Source organism: Sitophilus oryzae, unplaced genomic scaffold (assembly GCF_002938485.1).
Source record: "Sitophilus oryzae breed Bouriz unplaced genomic scaffold, Soryzae_2.0 scaffold_1184_pilon_pilon, whole genome shotgun sequence".
In the NCBI taxonomy this organism is placed as follows: domain Eukaryota; kingdom Metazoa; phylum Arthropoda; class Insecta; order Coleoptera; family Curculionidae; genus Sitophilus; species Sitophilus oryzae.
The window spans coordinates 1,814,216-1,835,924 of NW_022145820.1; the positions used below are offsets into that span (position 1 = coordinate 1,814,216).

General features: G+C 33.9%; 1 protein-coding gene across 4 annotated transcripts in view; it reads right to left on the reverse strand.

Moving 5' to 3' along the window:
* Positions 1-267: 267 nt before the first annotated feature.
* The window catches only part of LOC115891524 (sodium- and chloride-dependent glycine transporter 1-like), a 93,551-nt gene continuing 72,109 nt past the window's right edge, over positions 268-21,709 (reverse strand). For 3 of the 4 annotated variants that reach the window (XM_030912007.1, XM_030912004.1, XM_030912008.1), the window contains exons 7-12: positions 3,401-3,638; positions 2,435-2,563; positions 1,512-1,712; positions 1,280-1,450; positions 1,126-1,222; positions 268-1,070 (exon numbers count right to left, since the gene is read on the reverse strand). In XM_030912007.1, the coding sequence (XP_030767867.1) occupies positions 1,003-1,070; positions 1,126-1,222; positions 1,280-1,450; positions 1,512-1,712; positions 2,435-2,563; positions 3,401-3,638 (904 nt within the window). In that variant the 3' untranslated portion in view covers positions 268-1,002. The remainder of the gene's footprint in view (positions 1,071-1,125; positions 1,223-1,279; positions 1,451-1,511; positions 1,713-2,434; positions 2,564-3,400; positions 3,639-21,709) is intronic. The other variant, XM_030912006.1, reaches the window with a different exon arrangement.

A 21,709-nucleotide genomic window follows, 5' to 3' on the forward strand; every position in this document is an offset into this window, starting at 1 on the left:
CATATATGTAATTAATATCAAAATATACAAGTTGTTTTAATTTTCGTGTTGATTAAATTTTCTAGTGTCCTACTTTACACTACAGATTATTTATGTGGTAATATTGTTTAAAATAGACGGCCTGTTATTCTATACTTAAGAAGAATTTGAACTGAGCAATTAAAATGCAAAACAAAATTAATTTCTTTTAAATATATATTAACAAAGTATCTTCAATATAATATAAAACATTAGAGAGAGCATTGTACTATATGTATATTATTTATTACTAAATATTGTTCAGTTATTTTGCATAGACATATTAAGTTAAGTGGTATCTTTTTCATTTTTGGTAAAAATATAATGTCGGAAATGTAAGTCTAGGTGGTAGGTCAAACCTACAATTTCTAGTCGGCCAATTGTTTAGTTGCAGAATTTAAACAAATAATTTCTTATGGAGATACGCACACATATTATATTATGATCAAACAGTCGGTGTGTAACTATAGCCATCCAACATCCAAATAACTTGTAACATATATTTTTAACTAAGGTTTTAACTTATTTGCACCGGAACCAATTTTAATCTCAAATAGAAAATTATTATATCTTCTACTAAATATATCTAAGCTAAGAAGTGTTTTTTTTAATATATGTCTTTCTGATTTTTATAAGTTTAAGAAAAGTGGATAGCAGAAAATTGCTCTCTACCGGTTGCTCAATATTCGTTTTTTACCGACATTCGGCTGTAAGCATTTCGAGCAGAGCAAGTCGTGTCGCTGGGTTTTGGTTGCCGCAACTTTTTAATTATTTTAGCAACCTGACTTTTGCCGGCATCCAGCATCACAGGTCGCCTGGTTTGCACAGTTTGGTGTGGTCCCGGCATAAGGAAGCGGAGATGCCTAGTTGGCAGATATAATAATCGCCCGACTCGAAATTGCATGTCAGCGCTTAGCCTAAGTATTGAAGTTAATATAAGAGCTTATTTATTTTCAGCAGTCTAGTCTTATTTCTAATGCTGTATCAGACTGTAGTTGTCAATTCGATGAACTGTTGATGAATTGGATCAATTTCGACTAGGGAGGTTTCTTCTTGAAGAAAAAAGATTTAAATAATATCATTTTTATATCGTAAATATATTCTTACCCGCTCTTTTAAATACAACATTTTTTAGCCAATGTACTCTAATTCTCTCGTCAGCAGGTCCCCATTCTAGACTAGGCGTTATAGATTCCCCTATCCTCTATTAAAAGTTAGAAACTGTAATTTCAAAGAAGTATTAAGCACTAAATAGTTACACCTCAATTAGATCTCCGTCTTCTTTGTATAGCAAATGGTAACCCATACAAATCGGAATCCAGGCCATAGAAGCAAAACACGATGTCCATCCAATACTAACTACCCAGTCCGGATACTCTTTGCCGTTATATGATATTCTCGTGTTATAAGAAATAGTTATTATAAACATAGCCTTCAGAGTAAAAGGGTTTTATTTTCAAGTATATTTAAGGTTTATCAAATGTTCAACTTACAATTAGGATAAGTGGGGTAGTCACTTTCCAACTGACAATCCAGAACCATGATACTTTTTCTTTAACCATAAATTCTATATCACTAACGAAGTTTGTGACGCCATAGGTCCATCCTATTACAATAACTTCAACTATTGAGATCAATATTATAGTAACTGATGCGGAATACCAATCTAGTAGGGATAACCAATATATTCCGCTCTGTAAAAGATGTGATAAAAAGTTCCTTAATGATAATTTTATCATACTTCATCAATTTATGTAAAAAGTCACACATTTATATTAAAAAAAATATATATAATTAAAAGTTTAACAATAATTATAGTAATATATCTTTAAGCATAAACTAATATAATCCTAAGACTTTATATAGAATTAGTTTAATAATGTTTATATTAATATTTCTTCAAAACCATATCACTTAGATTATTTTAAAATAACTTTGAGTTTCTGAATATTTAATTATTATAATTTCATAAGAATTTTTAATGAACAAGAAGCGTACGCCCTTATATGGATCTCACCTAAAATTCTTCTTGCAAAATCTGTTATATAATTTAAACTCTTATACCCCAAAATAAATAAGAAATTAAAGTAAAGGAGGTATGTCATTTGAGGAATAGAGAGAGCTGGTACGAACTAATTTTATATTTGAAAACTGTACAAAATATTATATTATAAAAACGGACAATATTTACTTAGTAAAATTTCTAAAATTAAAGCTACTATTAGGAGAAAATATTATATGCTTTACAGAGAATAACAGAAAATAATATTAAAATATAGATAACATATTGTTGCAAACGCCAATTAAGAAATATTTAAAAAAATAAAAAATTTTAATTCTTTAATCTTTATATTTAATTTTATATAAATCTTGTTTTTAAATATATGCTTAATAATAAATAGTAAAGTTCACTTACATCAGTAGTAAATAATGTAGATCCAGCCCACATAGCGATACACAAGAAAAATCCTATAAACAACTTATATTTCCTTAATATTGGAAATTCATCAGTTATGCTAGTAATAACAGCTTCTGTAGACACAAACTGAAAGAAGACCATATATATTCTATTATGTTGGTCATAATACAAGCCTTCTTATAAATATTTGCATTTTAGAAGAGATACCGAAAATGTAGAACGCATCTTATGTTGGTCGGTTTGACTAATTTTTGCTTAAGTAAAGAAAAAGTAAAAAAGAAAAAAAAAGAGTAAAATTAATAAAACCAATAAATATAAAAACAGTGAAGGCTGTATTACAGGGGGGTGGTAATATTTTGAATGTCACTCTGTACATTGGAAAGCAAAGGTACAGAGGATTACTGGTGGGAACGCAGCAAACACCGCAAACAGGCGGAACGCTCCGCGCAAAATGTTTTGTTGCAGGTCGTTCAGAGCGCGCCCGGAAAATGTTTTGTTGCAGATTGTTTGGAGTGCGCGGCGCGTTTGATTCGTTCGAAGTGTTTTGTTGCAAGTGAATACCCACCTTAAGATATTGCTTCCAGGGAAAAAATAATTGCACACGTGGATTCTACGTGAAAAGCTCTATGAGACTCAGTTTTCACCTTTTCGATAATTTATATGTCTCCGTACATTGGTTATCTTCCAATATACGGAGAGAGAAAACAGAACATTTTCAAATTCGCACTGTATTTCAAGAACTAAGAGGGCTGGAAGAAATCTGTATTTAGCTTTAGTTTTATAAAAAAAAAGCATGTAGTAGTTTACCTAACGTGAAAACTGCATCTTGTTATCGCTACTCATAAATCAGAAACCGCATACAACACACGAAAATGTAATACCCTGTACTGTCTTTACATGAAACATTATTGGTCATAAATTTGATGTATTTAAAATTAAAATATATTATGTTGTTATTCTTACCACGCTGCTAAGCCCGAGAAAGAAAATCATAAGGAAAAACAAAACCGCCCACAAATTGGACCAAGGCAGTAAGCTGATTGCTTCCGGGTAGGTGACGAACGCCAGCCCCGGGCCTCCGGTAGCCACCGACGAAACCGGAATTCCGGTCTTGTGCGACATATAGCCCAAAACGGAGAAGACGACAAATCCGGCCACTATGCTCGTGCCACTGTTGCATATTGGAATTATTATGGAGTCACTGTAAGGAAAAAAATGGTGTATATTATTATTTAATGGTGTATATTATTATTTAAGAAAATAGACATGTGTGTGATTACTTATTAAGAGATACTAGTAATAAATACAACAAAATTCAAACATCACTCACATTTTGATGGTTCAAAAACCGTAAAATTACATTTTTTTTTTAATTATAGGCGTCTAAGAAGATATTTTCATTATATTTGATATATTTCACAAGAGTTAACTGCAGAAGAGAGGATTGGGCATTAGATACAGATACGACGGCGCGGCAGTCTGTTCAACATAAAAAGACTCGCGGGCAAAAAAACGTACAAAATTCATCACAGAACTTCAGTACGCTGATGACGGCCCTCTAGTTGCGAAAACGTTAACGCATTTACAAAAATGTTGAACACATATACCTGGGCATCCGAGGTTTTAAGGCCTTAAGCTGAACATCGATAAAACTAAAATCATGTGCTTACCCCGGAAGATCACAACAATGCTATAAACATCGCAAAAGAACTATTGGAATATATAGTGGAATTCAATTACCTGGGTAGTTTGATTTCGGAAAAGACCAACATCGACTTTGAAATTCAGCACATGATTAGCAGCGCCTCAAGAGCATTCTGGAAATTAAAAGACAGGGTTTTCTATAACCATGACTTGAGCACTAAAGCGAAACTTGCAGTGTACTGAGCAATAATAATCCCCACTATGATATATGGAAGCAAAACCTGGGTGCCGTACCCCTGACACATGAACGCATTAAACAAGTTGCAACAGAGACACCTGAGATAACTCTTAAGAATCAAATGGTTTTACCATGTCTCAAACGTATCGGTCTTGGAAAAGGTAGCTGCGAGAGCGTTGAAGTCATGATTACAAAATCCCGCTTAAGATGGGTTGGTCACGTATGCAGAATGCAAGAGAACCGCCTACGAAAATCTCTTCTTATGGTGAGCTTGTAGACGATAAGAGAAAAGCGGGTGGACAACTCAAAAGGGATAGTGATATTTTCCACGAAAACTTAAAGGAATGCAGAATGAAGTGGGAATAGACGCACAATAGAATGCAGTGGAGAGGATTTGGAAACTCAGTTAACAGCGATAACTAAAAAGTAAAGAGGGAACAAAGCAATGAATTTTTAGGATGTCCGGAGTAGGGAAGAGAGATAATATCACGTATCAGGCTTTTCAGTCACAGAAAAGCTCATGAAAGAAAACGCTTTTCGTAACCATCTTCTTATGCGTGTCAAATACTCGTCAGCGGGTAATGGCGGTAGTAGTAGTAGTATATTTCAACATTGGAAGCTTACTAAAGTGCATACTAATAGAACATGCAATAATGTATGTTTTTGATGCCAGCTGTTACCATAATAGTTTTCCTATTAATACTCTTCTTCTTCTAGTGCAGATCCATTAATGGATGTTTACGATAACATTTTCCGTTGCTTCTCTGTTCCGGCGGTGTGTATTATAGAGATCTGCACGGGCCGGGTAGCTCGAACGGGCCTCAAGCCCGGGCCTCGGGCCGGGTCGGTCTCGAACTGTCAATAGGGGTCGGGCACCGGGCTGGGCCGGTTCTGCACTTTAAAAAAACACAACTTTGCTTCTGTACATGTTCTTGAGACATCTTGTATTATAACAGATATTTTAAGGCTGTTTCTGTTTACGTTTTTTTATTTTGCGTATACATACGTATATTTGTTATCTTATTTTGATCATTTTATTTTAATGGTTCGGGCCGGGCTGGGCCGGGCCAGACTAGTTTAAAGTTTTAACTTTCCACAAACCGGGCCGGGCTTACAAAACCTACTTCTCTTCGCGAGCCGGGCCAGGTCGGGCTACAAAAAATCGGCCCGTGCAGGTCTCTAGTGTATTAACGACTGAACATAGTGTAGCCCTGTCCACTGTCTAATATTCCTCAGCCAAGACATTCTCTCTCTCTCTATCTCTCTCTCTCTCTCTCTCTCAACACGTCTGAAAACTTCTTCATCTAGCCGTCAAGGTATCTTCAGGATTCTATGATGATAGCTGCTTTCAGTGTCCAACTTTCCGATAAGGGAGCACCGACCACACATAACACTTTACGAATCTTAATCTAAGGCCAAGGTCAAAATCAGAACAGACAAGTACTTTTCGAAACCTCAAAAATGCCTGTCGAGCTTGTTCGATGCGACATTTAATTTCCTTGTCTTAAGTCCAATCTTCGGAAAGCCAGATGCCCAAGTACTTAAATTTATCTACTCTTTCTATGGGCCTTGAGTTAAATGTTAGGATGGAGTTTATAAAGACATCTGGGTTTCTGGATATTATCATAAATTTGGTTTTATTGATGTTCATGTTTAAACCCATTGCTTTGCTCTGTTCTCCTACCTTGTTGACCAGTTGTTGTAGGTTAAGACCGTATCGTCGGCGTAGCGGATATTATTAATCCACACTAGTAGGAGATATTAGCCGATTGGGCTCCTCCACATGCGCAGTTCGCTTGACCTTGACATATGTGGCTTTCAAACCTCCTTGAGTGATTCCAGAAAGAACCTTGTTGTGAGACCTTAAACGACCTTTAAGGTTGACTTTCAGATGTATTTGAAATGCGTTTGTGTACCCTTCACAAGGAGCTTGATGGACAATCTTGAACGACCTGTAAGATTGACTTTCAGATGTCTTTGAAATTAGTCACCATGAATGTTCTTCTAGGCTGCCAAGGTGGGGGGTAGTTTAACATTGTGTATATAAAGCGACTTTCATGGAAACGTATTCAGATATAGAATCTCTTGTAAAGTAACAAGTCGTGTGTATACATTCCAAAGAAACATTGTGTGGTGTATTCAAAAGTGTTTGAAGGTATATTGCGTAAAAGTTTTTTCAAATATTTATTACATTTTTTTTAAAATGAGTATTTCAAAGAATACATTTGAACAAATTAATAAAAAGCTTGAAGAAATTGAATTAGTCGAACGTAAATCCATATCATCGTTGACAGTGGGAAAAATATATATTATTAAAAATATGGTGTCGATGACAACACGTTTTGGAAAAACAATTCTAGCAACATTACACGATAAAACAAGTAACTTAACATTCCAATCATTTCTACCAAAACGTGTTGTTCAGACTTTCACAGATGATCTAGTACAGCTCATAAATAAATTCGATGATAAATATTATTTATGTTATTTAGGGCAGAGTTCGGTATTAGCTGGTGGAAATACTAGAGCCCTCCTTAATTTTGGTGTGTTGGAGTAAACATTTATTAATATAATATTAAAAAAAAATGTAATAAAATGTTAAGTAACTTGTAATAATTACATTCATTGAATACTCACACATGTATTCTTGTTAAAGATGTGCGACGTTGTCACTGAAAAGTATGATTCTAATGCATATGATGAAGGCCAAATGTTACACGTTTATAAATTAGCTGTACAATTGAGAAAAATATGTGGCGACACCCTGAAATTCCTAAATCTTCTTGGAGACAATGATGATGATGAGAAATATATTAAATACCTTAAAACCTCAATAAACTATCGTATTGGAGCACATTTGTGTGAAAAGTATGTGTATGGTAGCATTAGTCTGGATACATTTTGCTCTGAAATGGTGGAGGAAGATTTAAGAAGTTTTTTACTTAGAATTCCACATATCCCAGATGATATTTCTGAGAAATATCTCCTCTATGAAGAGACATTTTCTGCAACCATCAATCCAGCATTACAAAAAGACGGAACCAGTAGTGTCTCGAACGATGTTGACACAGTAGATAACATGGAAGTCGATGTAGCAGCTAGCCTAGGCTAATACATTTTATACCTACACATTATATATTTACCATGAAAAACAAATTGTAAAACGTCATCAATAAATATGTACTACTACTATCACCCTGTTTTTTTTTATTATATATATTTATATAAATAAGAACAATTACTGAAAATATTTTAGTTATAGTTGAATATGGCTCCTGTTAACAATACAGTTGACAAGTTTGGACGCAAAAGAAATAATATCAAAGTGCGTACAATACGTGGTGCTGCTGGAATAGGATTTAAATTAACATCCAGTGGAGATTACGACATAACTCAAAAACGTTTAACGAATGTCGCTCATCCTAGAGATAAGACAGATGCTATAACAAAACAATATATTGACAAGGAACTTGTTCAATTGAACAAAGCATTTGCAAATATATTGAATAATGATGTGGAAGAGAAAATGATGAACGCGATAAAAAAAACTGTGGAAGAAAAAACGCGAGAATACATCCAAAGGATTATCGTGTTAGAAAAAAGAGTAAATCATATTATTAAAACTGAACAACAGGGGGGTGTTACTCCACTTAATAATAAATTCATATAATAATAGTACTTCCGTAGAAAACAGTTTAGTTCAGAGATGGCGACTAACAAAACAATTGATAAATTCGGTCGTAAGAATATTCATGATACTGTAGAAGTGTTGCGCAGCATGCCAGGAATTGGATATAAATTAACACCCAGTGGTGACTATAACATTCAAGGAAAACGAAGAATGTACCTTAGTGAGCCAATAGATAAGGTTGATGCAGTTGCAATGCAATATGCAGATGATAAAATACATAAAACAGTTGAAGTGTTGCGCAGCATACCCGGAATTGGATATAAATTAACACCCAGTGGCGACTATAACATTCAAGAAAAACGAATAATAAACCTTAGTGAGCCAATAGATAAGGCTGATGCAGTTACAATGCAATATGCAGATTATAAAATACATAAATTACAAGACCTTTATACTCGTATAATAACTAAGGATTTTATGACTCTAATATTGGCAAAGTTGGAATCTGAGATAGAACACAATAAGCCCAAATACGTGACGAGGATTGCAATTCTGGAAGACCAGCTGAATAAGTTTAAGGATACTAGGCGTTTGACGGATATCTCTGAACATATATTGGCAAATGTGAAATAAAAAAATATAGTAATAAATGTAGGTTTATTTAAATAAAATACGATTTAAAAAAAAATGTGTTGATTTTTTAATAGTACAAAGTAAACATATTATAAATTTTAAATAATATCAGAAGAATCAATCCATGAGTTAAACCTGGATGGAAAGCCTAACCACTTTACATAAAATTGCTTAACTTTATTTTTCTGTCGGTTACGCAGTATTCTTTCAACTAGATAAATACCCGGGGACTTTGTCTTCTGTAATTCGGCCTCATAAAAACATCCCTTAATTGGTTGACCTTCTACTGATTCTAGGATGTATGTCGGTGGCTGGGTGATGTTAACTTTTGCAACTTTAAACTGTTCAGTTGACCATGACGGAGTATATCCCTTATCAAAAATACTTTTGAATTTGCTTATTCGAACCACATCACCTAATCGAAATTTAAATTTTTTAGGTACAATTTTTATGTGATTGTAAGCGTCAATACGTGTGTTAGGATTAACATCAACCGGTTTCATTTGGGTGGTGCGGTGTTTCTTATTATTATACGTCTTCGTTACAGTAGGTAAAAGTTGTAGCCATTGGTATGAACCTCTAGCTGAAAACTCCTTATATAAATAATTCTTAAGTGTTCTTATTACTCGTTCTACAATTGCAGCTTTTTTGGTACTGAATGTAAAATAATGATTAATATTGTATTCTTCAACCATAGCTTGAAAAGTTCTATTGAAAAATTCCTTTCCTTGGTCGCTTTGTAGATTACTTGGTGCATACCCTGCTTCTGTAATAATATCCCTCATCGCCCTGGTAACTTCAACTCCAGTTTTATTCTTGACAGGTCTAGTGTACATATATTTAGAATAGCAATTTATACACACTAATATGTAACGATAACCATTATTTTCACTACTATATTGTTGCATTTCAGCCAAATCTATTTGCCACAAATCGCTATATCCCTTAATTATTGTACGCCTCCTTGGAAAATTTTTTCTAGCAGGTCTATGAAGTTCATTGACAATTTTTAACTTTTCAGGGCTAACCTCCATATTTCTAAAAGACGTATCTTGGAGAACTGATGAAAATTGCTACTTGCTTTTCTTAATAAATTATTCGTTCTTCCCGGAGTTCTTCAATTATAGATATTATTTCGTTATCATGTCCGGTGTGTCCCGCCATCTTTGAACTCCAGAGTAATCGTAAACGATCTATTAACTCTTTCGGTTTATTCCAATATACATAATTCACATTTTCCGAAATGACACGTTTTTGGAGGGGTAAGCTACCTTTTGAATTATTTTTCTGAATCCCAGTACCTAATCGAGTTCCTTGCATTAGAGGTTTTATGATACTTGTATACTTTCTCCACCTTGTAGCTCTCAACCCATACTTTTTATTATAGTCTGTATACGGTGCTTCTGTCAACTGCAAAATTGATTTATAATTTTCGATAACTTCGGGATCCATTTCACCTTCATTACCCAATGCTGGTGGATTTCTCAAGAAAAGTAGGTCGTAAAGTTCAGAGTTCCCTTGAAATTCACTAATTTTATTATTTTTGTCCACAAGAACAACATTACCGGGTGGAAAACGTATTTCCATTTTACCCATATACATCACATATTTGTTCTTCTTTTCACGTCGAACCCCATAAATATTGTCAAATAAAGATGGTTTAGCCGTAAATTCGTTTAGATAAGATTGAATTACACTGTCCGGAGATTCCACTGAGTAGTCACTAGATGTCATTGCAGAAGTATTTGAGGGTGGTGGTGTAACAAACCTTTCATCAAGCGTGTGTCTATGTATACTCGATTCATCCCAGAGAGGCTTCCGTGGTTTTATCAATGGAGTTGACGTTTCTTTTGGTGCACGCTCCGTAAATGCTGTCTGTGTGGGTGTACTTACACTTTCAGTTGATGTACCCATACTTATTTGATCGTATTTTGGTTTCAAACTTTTTTGTTTTTTAATAACATTGGATATAGATGTTAACGGTGTACTAATCGGTTCGTAAAATTTCTCCAATTCAATTTTATCGTGTACGCTTGCAGATTTAATTTGTTTAAATTTTTTTCGAACAGCATCTGTAGCTTCGACTAATTTGCGTTTCAAATCAATTTCCTCGTTCATTTTGGCTGTGGCCTACTACTATATCGTTTAGTTGTCAAATGAGCTTTAATTAAGATTACTCTATTAATATATAGCTATCGAACCCTACACGATATCTTCCAGAGTTTAAATCACTATCTTTATCGATAACTAAAAAACCATACTTATCGTTCCAACATTTTGCACACATCTCTTGAAATTGATTAAATGTTACATCAGGCGAAACATGGTCCGAATAAATATGACGTAGATTCATTTCATCCTGTTTAAACATAATAATTAAATTGGCATTATCGCGCACTAATTGTTTGGGAACTCGTGAGTATGTCTGGGCTAGGTAAAATGAATCCACATAATTGTGACGACCCATACTAAAATATGAGCGTATAACATCCTGTTTTTCACACATTACATCGTCGAATATAAAGATAGAATTTGGTTTAGCATCAGATGGTTCTAAAATACTGTTTGCATCACTAAATGTGTAGTAACCCAAACCCTTAATAGGTGTAAAAACTTTCTGCAGATACTCATATTTCGGTTGATACAACGACTTGGAATATATGTAAACATTTTCAAAACACAATCCCAACGGATGAGTAAGTAAGGTAATCATAACATTAGTTTTTCCACAGTTTGATGGTCCTATTAACAATCCACGAATCGATAAAGGGAGTAGCGGACCATGACGCCTTCTATATTTTGAAGTGTAACTGGACCCCACCTTTTTATCAATATTTTCGATATCTAGTTTCTGTTTAAGTTTTACAATCTTCATTTTTTTCTTCTAATAAAAAAAATAGTAGGTACATTAAAGTGAACGCCTGGGTTTAATGTTCATTCAGATGTCGCTCGTCAAACGAACTGGACGCTCTCGATATTCAAATAAAACTGGTAGTGGTATAGTTAATTCGTTAATTAATAAGTTACCGTTTGAGTTACATCTTCCCGGATATCAGTACTGTGGACCCGGTACAAAACTAAAAAAGCGTCTAGCGAGGGGCGATTTAGGTATTAACCCCTTGGATGCAGCTTGTAAGAAACACGATATAGTATATTCGCAAAATCTTAATAATTTGGGTGAACGTCATAAAGCAGATAGCGAACTTGAGCAACGTGCTTGGGAGAGAGTTAAATCTAAGGACTCTACTGCAAGTGAAAAAGCTTCAGCTTGGTTAGTAACAAATATTATGAAGGCAAAACAACGCTTTGGGATGGGGTATAGAGCGAGATCAAATAAGGGTAAAAGTATCAAAAAAGGAAAACGACTCCCAGCTAAATCTTTGAAAGGTGTGCGTAAACGTAAAAGATTACCCAAACTTGCTTTTGGAAAAGCGCTGAGACGACCGATTCAAGCCGAATTACGCAAAGCCGGAGGTAAAAAAATTGCTGAAAAAGACATTCTAAACGCTTCTCGAATAGCCTTAGCTGCAGCACGGAAATTCTTGCGAAAATCCGGTGGTAAAAGAAGAATTTGCACTCCTAGAATAATACCTATTCCAAAAGTGGGTGGCTTATTACCATTAATACCAATATTTGCCGGTCTTTCAGCTTTGGGATCACTGGCTGGAGGAGTTGGAGGTATCGTTCGTGCTATAAAGACGGCAAAAAATGAGAATTCTCAAAAGACAGGCGGCCGCCTAACTTTGAATTCAAAGGGGAATGGTATATATTTAAAACCATACCGATCAGGTTTAGGACTTTTTATGAACAAATCAAAAAACTCATAGGATCCCTGCCCCAAAGACCACTATCCAATATCGACATAAGCAAGTATGCATTTCAAATGAAAATACCAAATTTTAGAGGGGTTTATATGAGGGATACTCTTCCATGGCGTGGTCCAAAATGCTATGAATGTGCTATTGTTAACTTAGATAGTAGCAAGGGGTTAGGGACACATTGGGTGGCATACAAAAAGGTAAATTCACAAGTTATTTACTATGACAGTTTTGGTAATTTATCACCCCCTATAGAATTGCTAGAATATCTACGACGAGGTTCCAAAGCTGCCACTAATATTTACTATACATACGATCGTCAACAGAAGTTTGGAACAGTCTGGTGCGGACATTTGTGTTTAAAGTTTCTCTCAGAATCATAATATGTCTTTGACACCTCAGATGGATCGAGATCATTATAAAAAAATGGCTTTATCGCTTAAAGTCTACTATCGCCATGGTAGTTTACTAGAATTAACTTCTGAACAGTTAGAAAACATGCCAAAAGAAGTTATGATTACCTGTAAACCGAATGAAATTGCATTAGTATGGGATAAGTTACCGGAACACATGAAAAACGACATTGATATCCTTAAGTATCAATATTCTAGTGAACAATACAACAATTTATATGAAGAAGAAGAGAGTGACGTATCAACACCTAGAAAACTATATTGTTGCTATTGTAAAATGAGGGATGTAAATATTACCAATGAAAAAATAGAGCAAGGTAAACGTCGGTTCAGCTTTAACCCACTAAAATGCTGCAAACAACAATAAAAACCATGTTGAAGTTAATTTACCATCAGTTATGTCTTACACATTTACCTTAACGGGACGCTCTAGCGTCTTAAGTGCAAACTTTTATCCACCTATAGAACTGAATGCTACAGATAGATATGGACTTGCACTTGTTGGCTTCTATACGTACAACTCAATTTTTAACATAGACGAAAGTAACAATCGTTTCTCTTATAAGAAAACCGAAAAATCTAAATCTGTAAATATGATAATTCCACCTGGTGTTTACGAAATATACGAAATTGAAAAAGCTATGCTCACCGCATTAAAGGAGTCTACTAAAGAAAACGAGGATAATTTATTTTCACTGTTGGCCAACAACAACACACTAAAATGTGAGATTAAATCAAAATATATAATCGACTTCACGGAAGAAAAGAGTGTCGGAAAAATGCTCGGATTTGGTCGTGTTCTGCTAAAAAATGGTATAAAACACGAATCGACATTTCAAGTGGACATTATGAAAGTACGTATAATACGAGTAGATAGCAATATAACTTCGGGAGCATATCTTAATTCAAACGAATGCCATATATTGTTCGAATTCGATATAGAATCTGAGCCTGGCTTTAAAATCACAAAGGAGCCTTCAAATCCTATTTATTTACCATTAAGACCAGACGGGCGCCAGTTCTTAGATAACATCACACTACGCATCTTGGATGACAACGGTGATTTGATCAATTTCCAAAAAGAAAAGATTATAGTTAAGCTGGAATTGAAAAAGTTGACATAAATATGGGCTTCCGCTATAATTGTCAACCGCAAATTGTGCTTTCTTCTAGACTAGCAACGTATCCCAATAAAAGCAAGCGACCACCTAAACCAGAATCCATTTATAAACCAAACTTAAGGTGTGAAGGACGTCTACCACGACTCTCTACCAGAGATTATAAATTTCTACAATTTATTGGATTGAAAGTACGTAAACAATCAAAATGATGACAACTAGCGAAAAAATTGAAGTTTTTACAGAACCTATTCTCGATAATTCTATTGTTAGCTTGCAAGAACACACGTATAAACCATATGGATCTCCAAAATTTCAAAATTCCGACGAAATTCGAATTCCAGTTCATTTTCAGGATATTATTTTGGACATATCCGAAAGTTATATCTACATTGAGGGCACATTTGAGACTACCGACGCAACTAAAAAATGTTATTTATCAAATAATTCACTAGCTTTCCTTTTTGATGAAATCCGATACGAGATGGGTGGTGAAAAAGTTGCAGCAGTCAGAAAACCTGGGATAACTACAGCTTTAAAAACGATGGTTTCCTTTGGTACCGCACATACCAAACCGCTTCTAACATGTGGCTGGGGTCTAAACGAAAAGAAACAAGATATTTTAGATCTCTCCAGCAATATTTTTTCGGGTAAATTACCTTTAAAATATTTAATGGGTTTTGCCGAAGATTACACAAAGGGAATTTTTAATGTAAAGCAGGAATTGATTATAATAATCGCTCGTACCTTTAGCAATTGCTATATTGGTGAAGTGGAAGCTAATATAAAAATTAATAAAATTGAGTGGAAAATTCGCCATATAATCCCAGAAGATCGACAAAAACTTAAAATATTGTCTCGTATCAATAAAGGTAGTAATAGTGCAAATATTCATATGACTTTTCGAACGTGGGACCTTTACGAACTGCCTGCTTTAAGAGAGACTTCGTCAGATGTTTGGGCCATTAGAACTAGCACAAGTTTGGAGAAACCTCGTTATATTATCATCGGATTTCAAGATAATAATAATTCGGAAAATTTTAAGAATAACGCAACCCAGTTTACTTCTGCCAACGTTAGTGATATTAGAGTGTATCTTAACTCAACTGTTTTCCCTTACGAGAGATGGAACCTAGATTTTACAAAAAAACTGTACGCTGCAGCCTATTACAATTATGAAAATTTCCAAAGAAGCTATTATGGACGCGAATTTAATGATCCTATGATGCATTTCGGCGAATACACAAAAAATCCAGTATTCCTAGTCGATTGCGTTCACCAGACAGAGAATGTGAAATCTTCAACCGTAGATGTGAAAATCGAGTTCCAAACACGAGATAGCAAATTTCCAAAAGACACAAAAGTATACGCCTTAATAATACATGACTCAATAATTAATTATAATATTTTAAATGGTTCGGTGTCGAACCAATCTGTATTCTAATGTTAAGGAATAATTTTTTGACACAAAAAAAAAATAATGTTTTAATAGTGCATTATTGTTATTTTAATTATAACATTTTACATTGTTCGAGTTCGACCAAGTTGTATTTTAACTTTAAGGTTTACTGTTTTACACGATAATTTTTTTATATGATATATTAAATAGTTCGGTGTCGAATAAACCTGTTTTTTAATTTTAAGTTGTTTTTAATTATCGATCTAGTGTCTAGTAAAAAGTTTTATTAAAATAAATAGATATATAAATACATTTGGTTTTTATTCTTTTTTTTTATAATTCTTATTGTGGTTCTAAAAAGAACCGATTTTATTATATCTAGTGGATCGACGATTATTTATGGGGTAGTTGAGTCTGCTTCTCCATCGTCATCATCATCCTCAACGATTTCTGGAACCCACATCCAAGAGCTGTCAGCTGGTCCAGCTAATTCGTCCGGTGGTTGACATGGAGTCCACCAACTTGAGGAATCAGGTAAAGTGTCCTCCTCCGAATCGGTTTCTTGATTGTATTCTTCCAAGTCAATCTCGATGCGTTGACCTTCCTCAAAAAATTCGGTTTCTTCCGAGGAATTCGAGTCGGGTGACGCTGGGCGCTCCACTCTTTCAGTTTCTAGACTGAATACAAACGAAGAGGAATCTGACATGATGGTTACTGATCCCAAGAATGTGAGCTTTGAGCTATTTATTTCCCGAACAGTGTTGCCGTTTCACAAATATTTTCCGAAAAAATACTTAACAAACATGCGCATAATAATTTAGTTATATTTAGTTATATTAATAAATTTAGTTATATTTATACAGCTTTTTTTTACTAATAAAAAAAAAAAAAGTTTTACGATCAAGTAGGCTTTGAACCCCCACGAAAATCGTGTCATTGTCGGTCAAAAAAAAAAAAAAAAGGTTCGGTTCGACATTGTCCCATTTTTACAACAGATAAGAACCACCCGTTGGCCAGGTGTTTCAGTTTCAAAAGAATATTTACCTGTGCGAAGAGAATGTGATAAGTGGATAAGATGGTACTTAAGCTACTGAATTTTCAAAGCTTACTTCGACGTTAATCAATTTTACAACAGGGAAGGACCACCCGTCGGGCAGGTGTTTGCGAGGGTGGATATCAATCAGTTTACAAAGGGGTGGAATATTGGCAGCGGTCGTCCCAACTCTACCTTGAAAATACTGTCATTGTCGGTCAAAAAAAAAAGGTTCGGTTCGACATTGACCCATTTTTTACAACAGATAAGAACCACCCGTTGGCCAGGTATTTCAGTTTCAAAAGAATAGTTACCTGTGCGAAGAGAATGTGATAAGTGGATAAGATGGTACTTAAGCTACTGAATGTTCAAAGCTTACTTCGACGTTAATCAATTTTACAACAGGGAAGGACCACCCGTCGGGCAGGTGTTTGCGAGGGTGGATTGTCAGCCAAAAAAAAAAAAGGTTCGGTTCGTTATCGACCCATTTTACAACAGAGAACGTTTTCAGGTGTGCCAGATGTTTCAGTTTCAAAAGAATATTTACATCGGCGTAGATAATGTGGGAAGTTGGTACTAAAAGGATACTTAAGCTACTGATTTTTCAAAATTTGGTTCAACGTCAATCAATCAATTTTACAATAGGTAAGGACCACCCGTCGGGCAGGTGTTTTCAGGTTTAGACGTTCCAAGAAATTTTACCTACGCTACTTATACGTCTTATACGACGCTAATAGTTTTGATTTTTGCCTTTCTGTTATTGGTTCAATCCCCGATAACCCAGTAAGGGTGGTTTTTCAAGATTTACTTTTTTTATTGTTAGGCTTTCTTTTGCAAAAGTAACATCCAACGTAATTTTCTTTTTTTATCTATAGAAATATAAAAAGAAATATAATATATAATATATAAAAAGAAAAAAATATATATAGAATATAACTCCGATAATAAATAAATAATTTAAATTAATATATGTGGGGTTCTAAGATTTTTTTATTTATAATAAGATTGTTCTAAGATTATTTTATTTTAAAATGTTTAACTATATACAAGAAAAAAGTAATTTTCTTTTATTTTATCTATAGAATATATCTCATAATAATAAATTAAACTAATATATATGGGGTTCTAAGATTTTTTTTATTTATAATAAAATTGTTCTAAGATTATTTTATTTTATAATTTTTAACTATATACAAGAAAAAAGTAATTTTCTTTTATGTTATCTTTAGAATATATCTCATAAAAATAAATTAAACTAATATATATGGGGTTCTAAGATTTTTTTATTTATAATAAGATTGTTCTATGATTATTTTATTTTATAATTTTTAACTATATACAAGTAAAAAGTAATTTTCTTTTATTTTATCTACAGAATATATCTCATAAAAATAAATTAAACTAATATATATGGGGTTCTAAGATTTTTTTTATTTATAATAAGATTGTTCTCAGATTATTCTATTTTATAATTTTTAACTATATACAAGAAAAAAATTTAAAATTTTTAATTTATAAATTTATTAACTATACAAAATACTATTACACTATTACAATACTATTATACAAAACTATACACATTACTATATACAAAAAAAATATATATTATTGCAAACAAAAAAAAAATATACTAAAAATTACACTTATACATAAAAAAATATTAATTTTCAATAAACATTGCCGCTAAAGCGTCCTTTTGAGATTTTTGGATGCTCATTTTTTTCTTTTGAGCATCAAGCTCCAATTTGGCTCGCTTTAGGGCTTCCTCTGCCATTTTCACTGCCGCTTCAGCCTTTGCCACCGCGGCTGCACCATCCTCTTGATTTTTTCTATAGGATTTCATCCATATCTGGATGTGTTGCGCCAAACCAAGCTTCTCCACAGGTGATGGTGCGACACGATGTGATAAAGACCCCGACAATGTAGCAATTGTTGTTGATGATGATGAAGATACTGTTTTCTTTCTTCTCCTCTCAGTATTAGTTTCATCCATCGTCAACATTCGCTTTAAATTTGGTAGAGCTGAGCCGGGCGAATGCTGTTTCTGCGATATTCTTGATTGTTCTTCATTTTCTTGATATTTCCTATTGTCTCCACTCTCGTTTTGAACAAGATCTTCAAAATCTAAGATCACTGTGTAGTTCGGATCTTCGCAGTCCGGAAGGGAATTTAATATTTCCTCACCATTTACAGAAGACATGTTTTTTATCTCTTCGGCAATATCTGAAGACTAATGCAATAACGTATGAGGAACTCTATCTTATAGCCGATCTCCCCACTGTTACACCCTCTGCGCATACTATGCAGTATTATAGAATAACTAGGAATTTTTCAAGCCTATGGCAACATCGCATTCTTCCTTCGTCTAGTTCTTACCCTGAACCCACTAGTGATCTATAAGTGTATTATTTGTATTTACTTTTGTTCTAATAAAAAAAAAAATAATCACAATAATTATTGTAAAATAGCCTTTATTTTAAACCATTTGAAAAAAAAATACTATAATTACAACTTCCTGTCTTAACCAATACACTAATTATTTTAAGAGACTTAATATAGTCCTCATTCTATGTTCACACTTTTTTAGACGCTCCTCCCTAATCTGAAGTTCCAGTTGTTGTAGTGCAAGTGTTTCTCGCGCTTCCACTACACTCAATTCAATTTGCTTGAATTCGTCCAAGAACTGTTCTTTTATTCGCACCACTTGGGCGAACAGGTTTCGCTCTTCCTCACTCAAGTAGTCGTCGAAAGTCTGCTCTTCTTGCTGTTGCTGCTGCTGCTGCTGTGGGTGTTGAACCGGTTGCGACTCTTGCTGCAATTGTTGGAGCAGCTCGTGGTGAGGTTGCTGTTCTTGTTTTTCCTTATTACACTTAGTATTACGTTTTTCACCACCACTTTTTCTCTTATAAGGTGTCTCCCCCTTCAGTATGTTCTTCAACTTTGATCCGGATTGTTTGTTTTTACCCCCTACTGGAGATGGTTTAGGCTGAACCACCTGAATATTTGATATAATATTCACTTTTGGTTTTTTCTTCTCCTCTTCCACCACTTTCGCAAATATGCGATCAAACTCTTCACTCTCAAGTTGGAAATCGATATCATCACAAATTATATTTGCCATTATAGTCTGCGTATTAAATAGGTTATGTTCGGACATCTCTCGCTAGGAAAACTAATGAAATTTATACTGTTGAGCTACTTTTTATACACGAACACCCCACTACAAACTCTCCCTATACCTGATGCATGCGGTTTGAATATTATTCTTCAATATGTTTCAAGGGTAAAGTTACATTAAACAGAGTGTATCTTAAATGTTCGGTTATATACTTTAACCTTAAAAAGTCCTTAACATCAAGATCTAAAGGGCGCGTTCAGGGACGGTTAGCGGTTGCGTAAGTGGTCTCTTTTTACACACAAAAAAACAGTCAGCCGCTTAGCAAAAGTTTCAGCGACCGGTCAGCCGCTGTGCCCCCTGAACGCACACAAACTCTCGATATTAAGATGTAACATTGTTGCCATTTAAATGTTCTCGACATTGGAATATTGAAACTGGTTGCAGTAGGGAGCTATTCACAGTCGTTTCACAAATATTTTCCTAGAAAAATACTTAACAAACATGCGCATAATAATTTAGTTATATTTAGTTATATTTATACAGCTTTTTTTTTACTAATAAAAAAAAGTTTTACGATCAAGTAGGCTTTGAACCCCGGACTAAAGAATTACTTATCATCGAATAGTTCACTTGACCATAAAACTTTTGATTAAACAACTTATTTATATATAAGTATACATATTCCTAAATTAAAAAAAATTACCGTGTATTCAGCATTTAATGTAAATATTTTCTTTTTTCTTTCTCTAATAATATCAATCAGTTTACAAAGGGGTGGAATATTGCCAGCGGTCATACCAGCTCTACATTGAAAATCGTCTCGTTGGCGGTCAGGTTCGATTTGACATTGACCCATATTTACAACAGATAAGAACCACCCGTTGGCCAGGTATTTCAGTTTCAAAAGAATATTTACCTGTGCGAAGAGAATGTGATAAGTGGATAAGATGGTACTTAAGCTACTGAATTTTCAAAGCTTATTTCGACGACAATCAATTTTACAACAGGGTAGGACCACCCGTCGGACAGGTGTTTGCGAGGGTGGATTGTCAGCCAAAAGAAAAAGGTTCGGTTCGTTATCGACCCATTTTACAACAGAGAACGTTTTCAGGTGTGACAGATGTTTCAGTTTCAAAAGAATATTTACATTGGCGTAGATAATGTGGGAAGTTGGTACTAAAAGGATACTTAAGCTACTGATTTTTCAAAATTTGGTTCAACGTCAAACAATCAATTTTACAATAGGTAAGGACCATCCGCCGGGCAGGTGTTTTCAGGTTTAGACGTTCCAAGAAATTTTAACTGCGCTACTTATACGTCTTATACGACGCTAATAGTTTTGATTTTTGCCTTTCTGTCCTTGGTTCAACCCCCGATAAGGGTGTAAATAAAGATTATTAATACATTTTTTTTATTATTATTTTTTTAACAGCCCTAATACATCAATATATGCTCAGAGTTCAGAAGAAAATCATATATAGATAGTGTTATCATTAACTTTGAAAATCTGCATTTTTTTTTCTTTAAAATGAGAAGTTAAAAGGAGTAGCTAAAAGGAGTTGTTGGGTCACAATGCTATCTTTTTTTTTTAATCAATGTTTTTTTTTTGTTAATAGACCTAAACACACTAATATATATGTTCAGAGTTTCTAACTTAAAAAAATTAATAGCTTCTAAGAAAATGTGCATTTTTCTTTAAATTGTATTAGTAATTATTGCTGATTTAAGAATAAGATATATTTGTCTGCAGCTGTACCGACTGCCAAACTATTTTTCTTCTTTGTTCTATTTTTTTATCTTACACAATAAAATGCAGTGATCTCAGTTCATGTTTGGTAGCTTTGTTAAGTGTTTAGTTTAAATCCTATCTATGGAATAATAGCATAATCTCTTTAACTTTTAGTAGGAATTATCTTAATTAAGTATTAAATTCAGATGTGAATATGATCAATTAAAAAAAACACACACAGATTTTTTTGAAAAAAAAATGATTTTATTTAAGTAAAAAAAAATAAATTACAGTTAAATAAGCTTTTCTAAAACATGTTAACAAAAAAAAATACATAAAAATTTAAACATTGACAAACCACAAATGCGTAAGAATTTATGGACACAGTTATATGCATTTACATATTCTATTTTCGATTAAAACTAATATCTACAGATAGGACTTTACTACTTATACGCTTTCATCTATTTTATCTCGAAGCATCTGTACGGCGATATA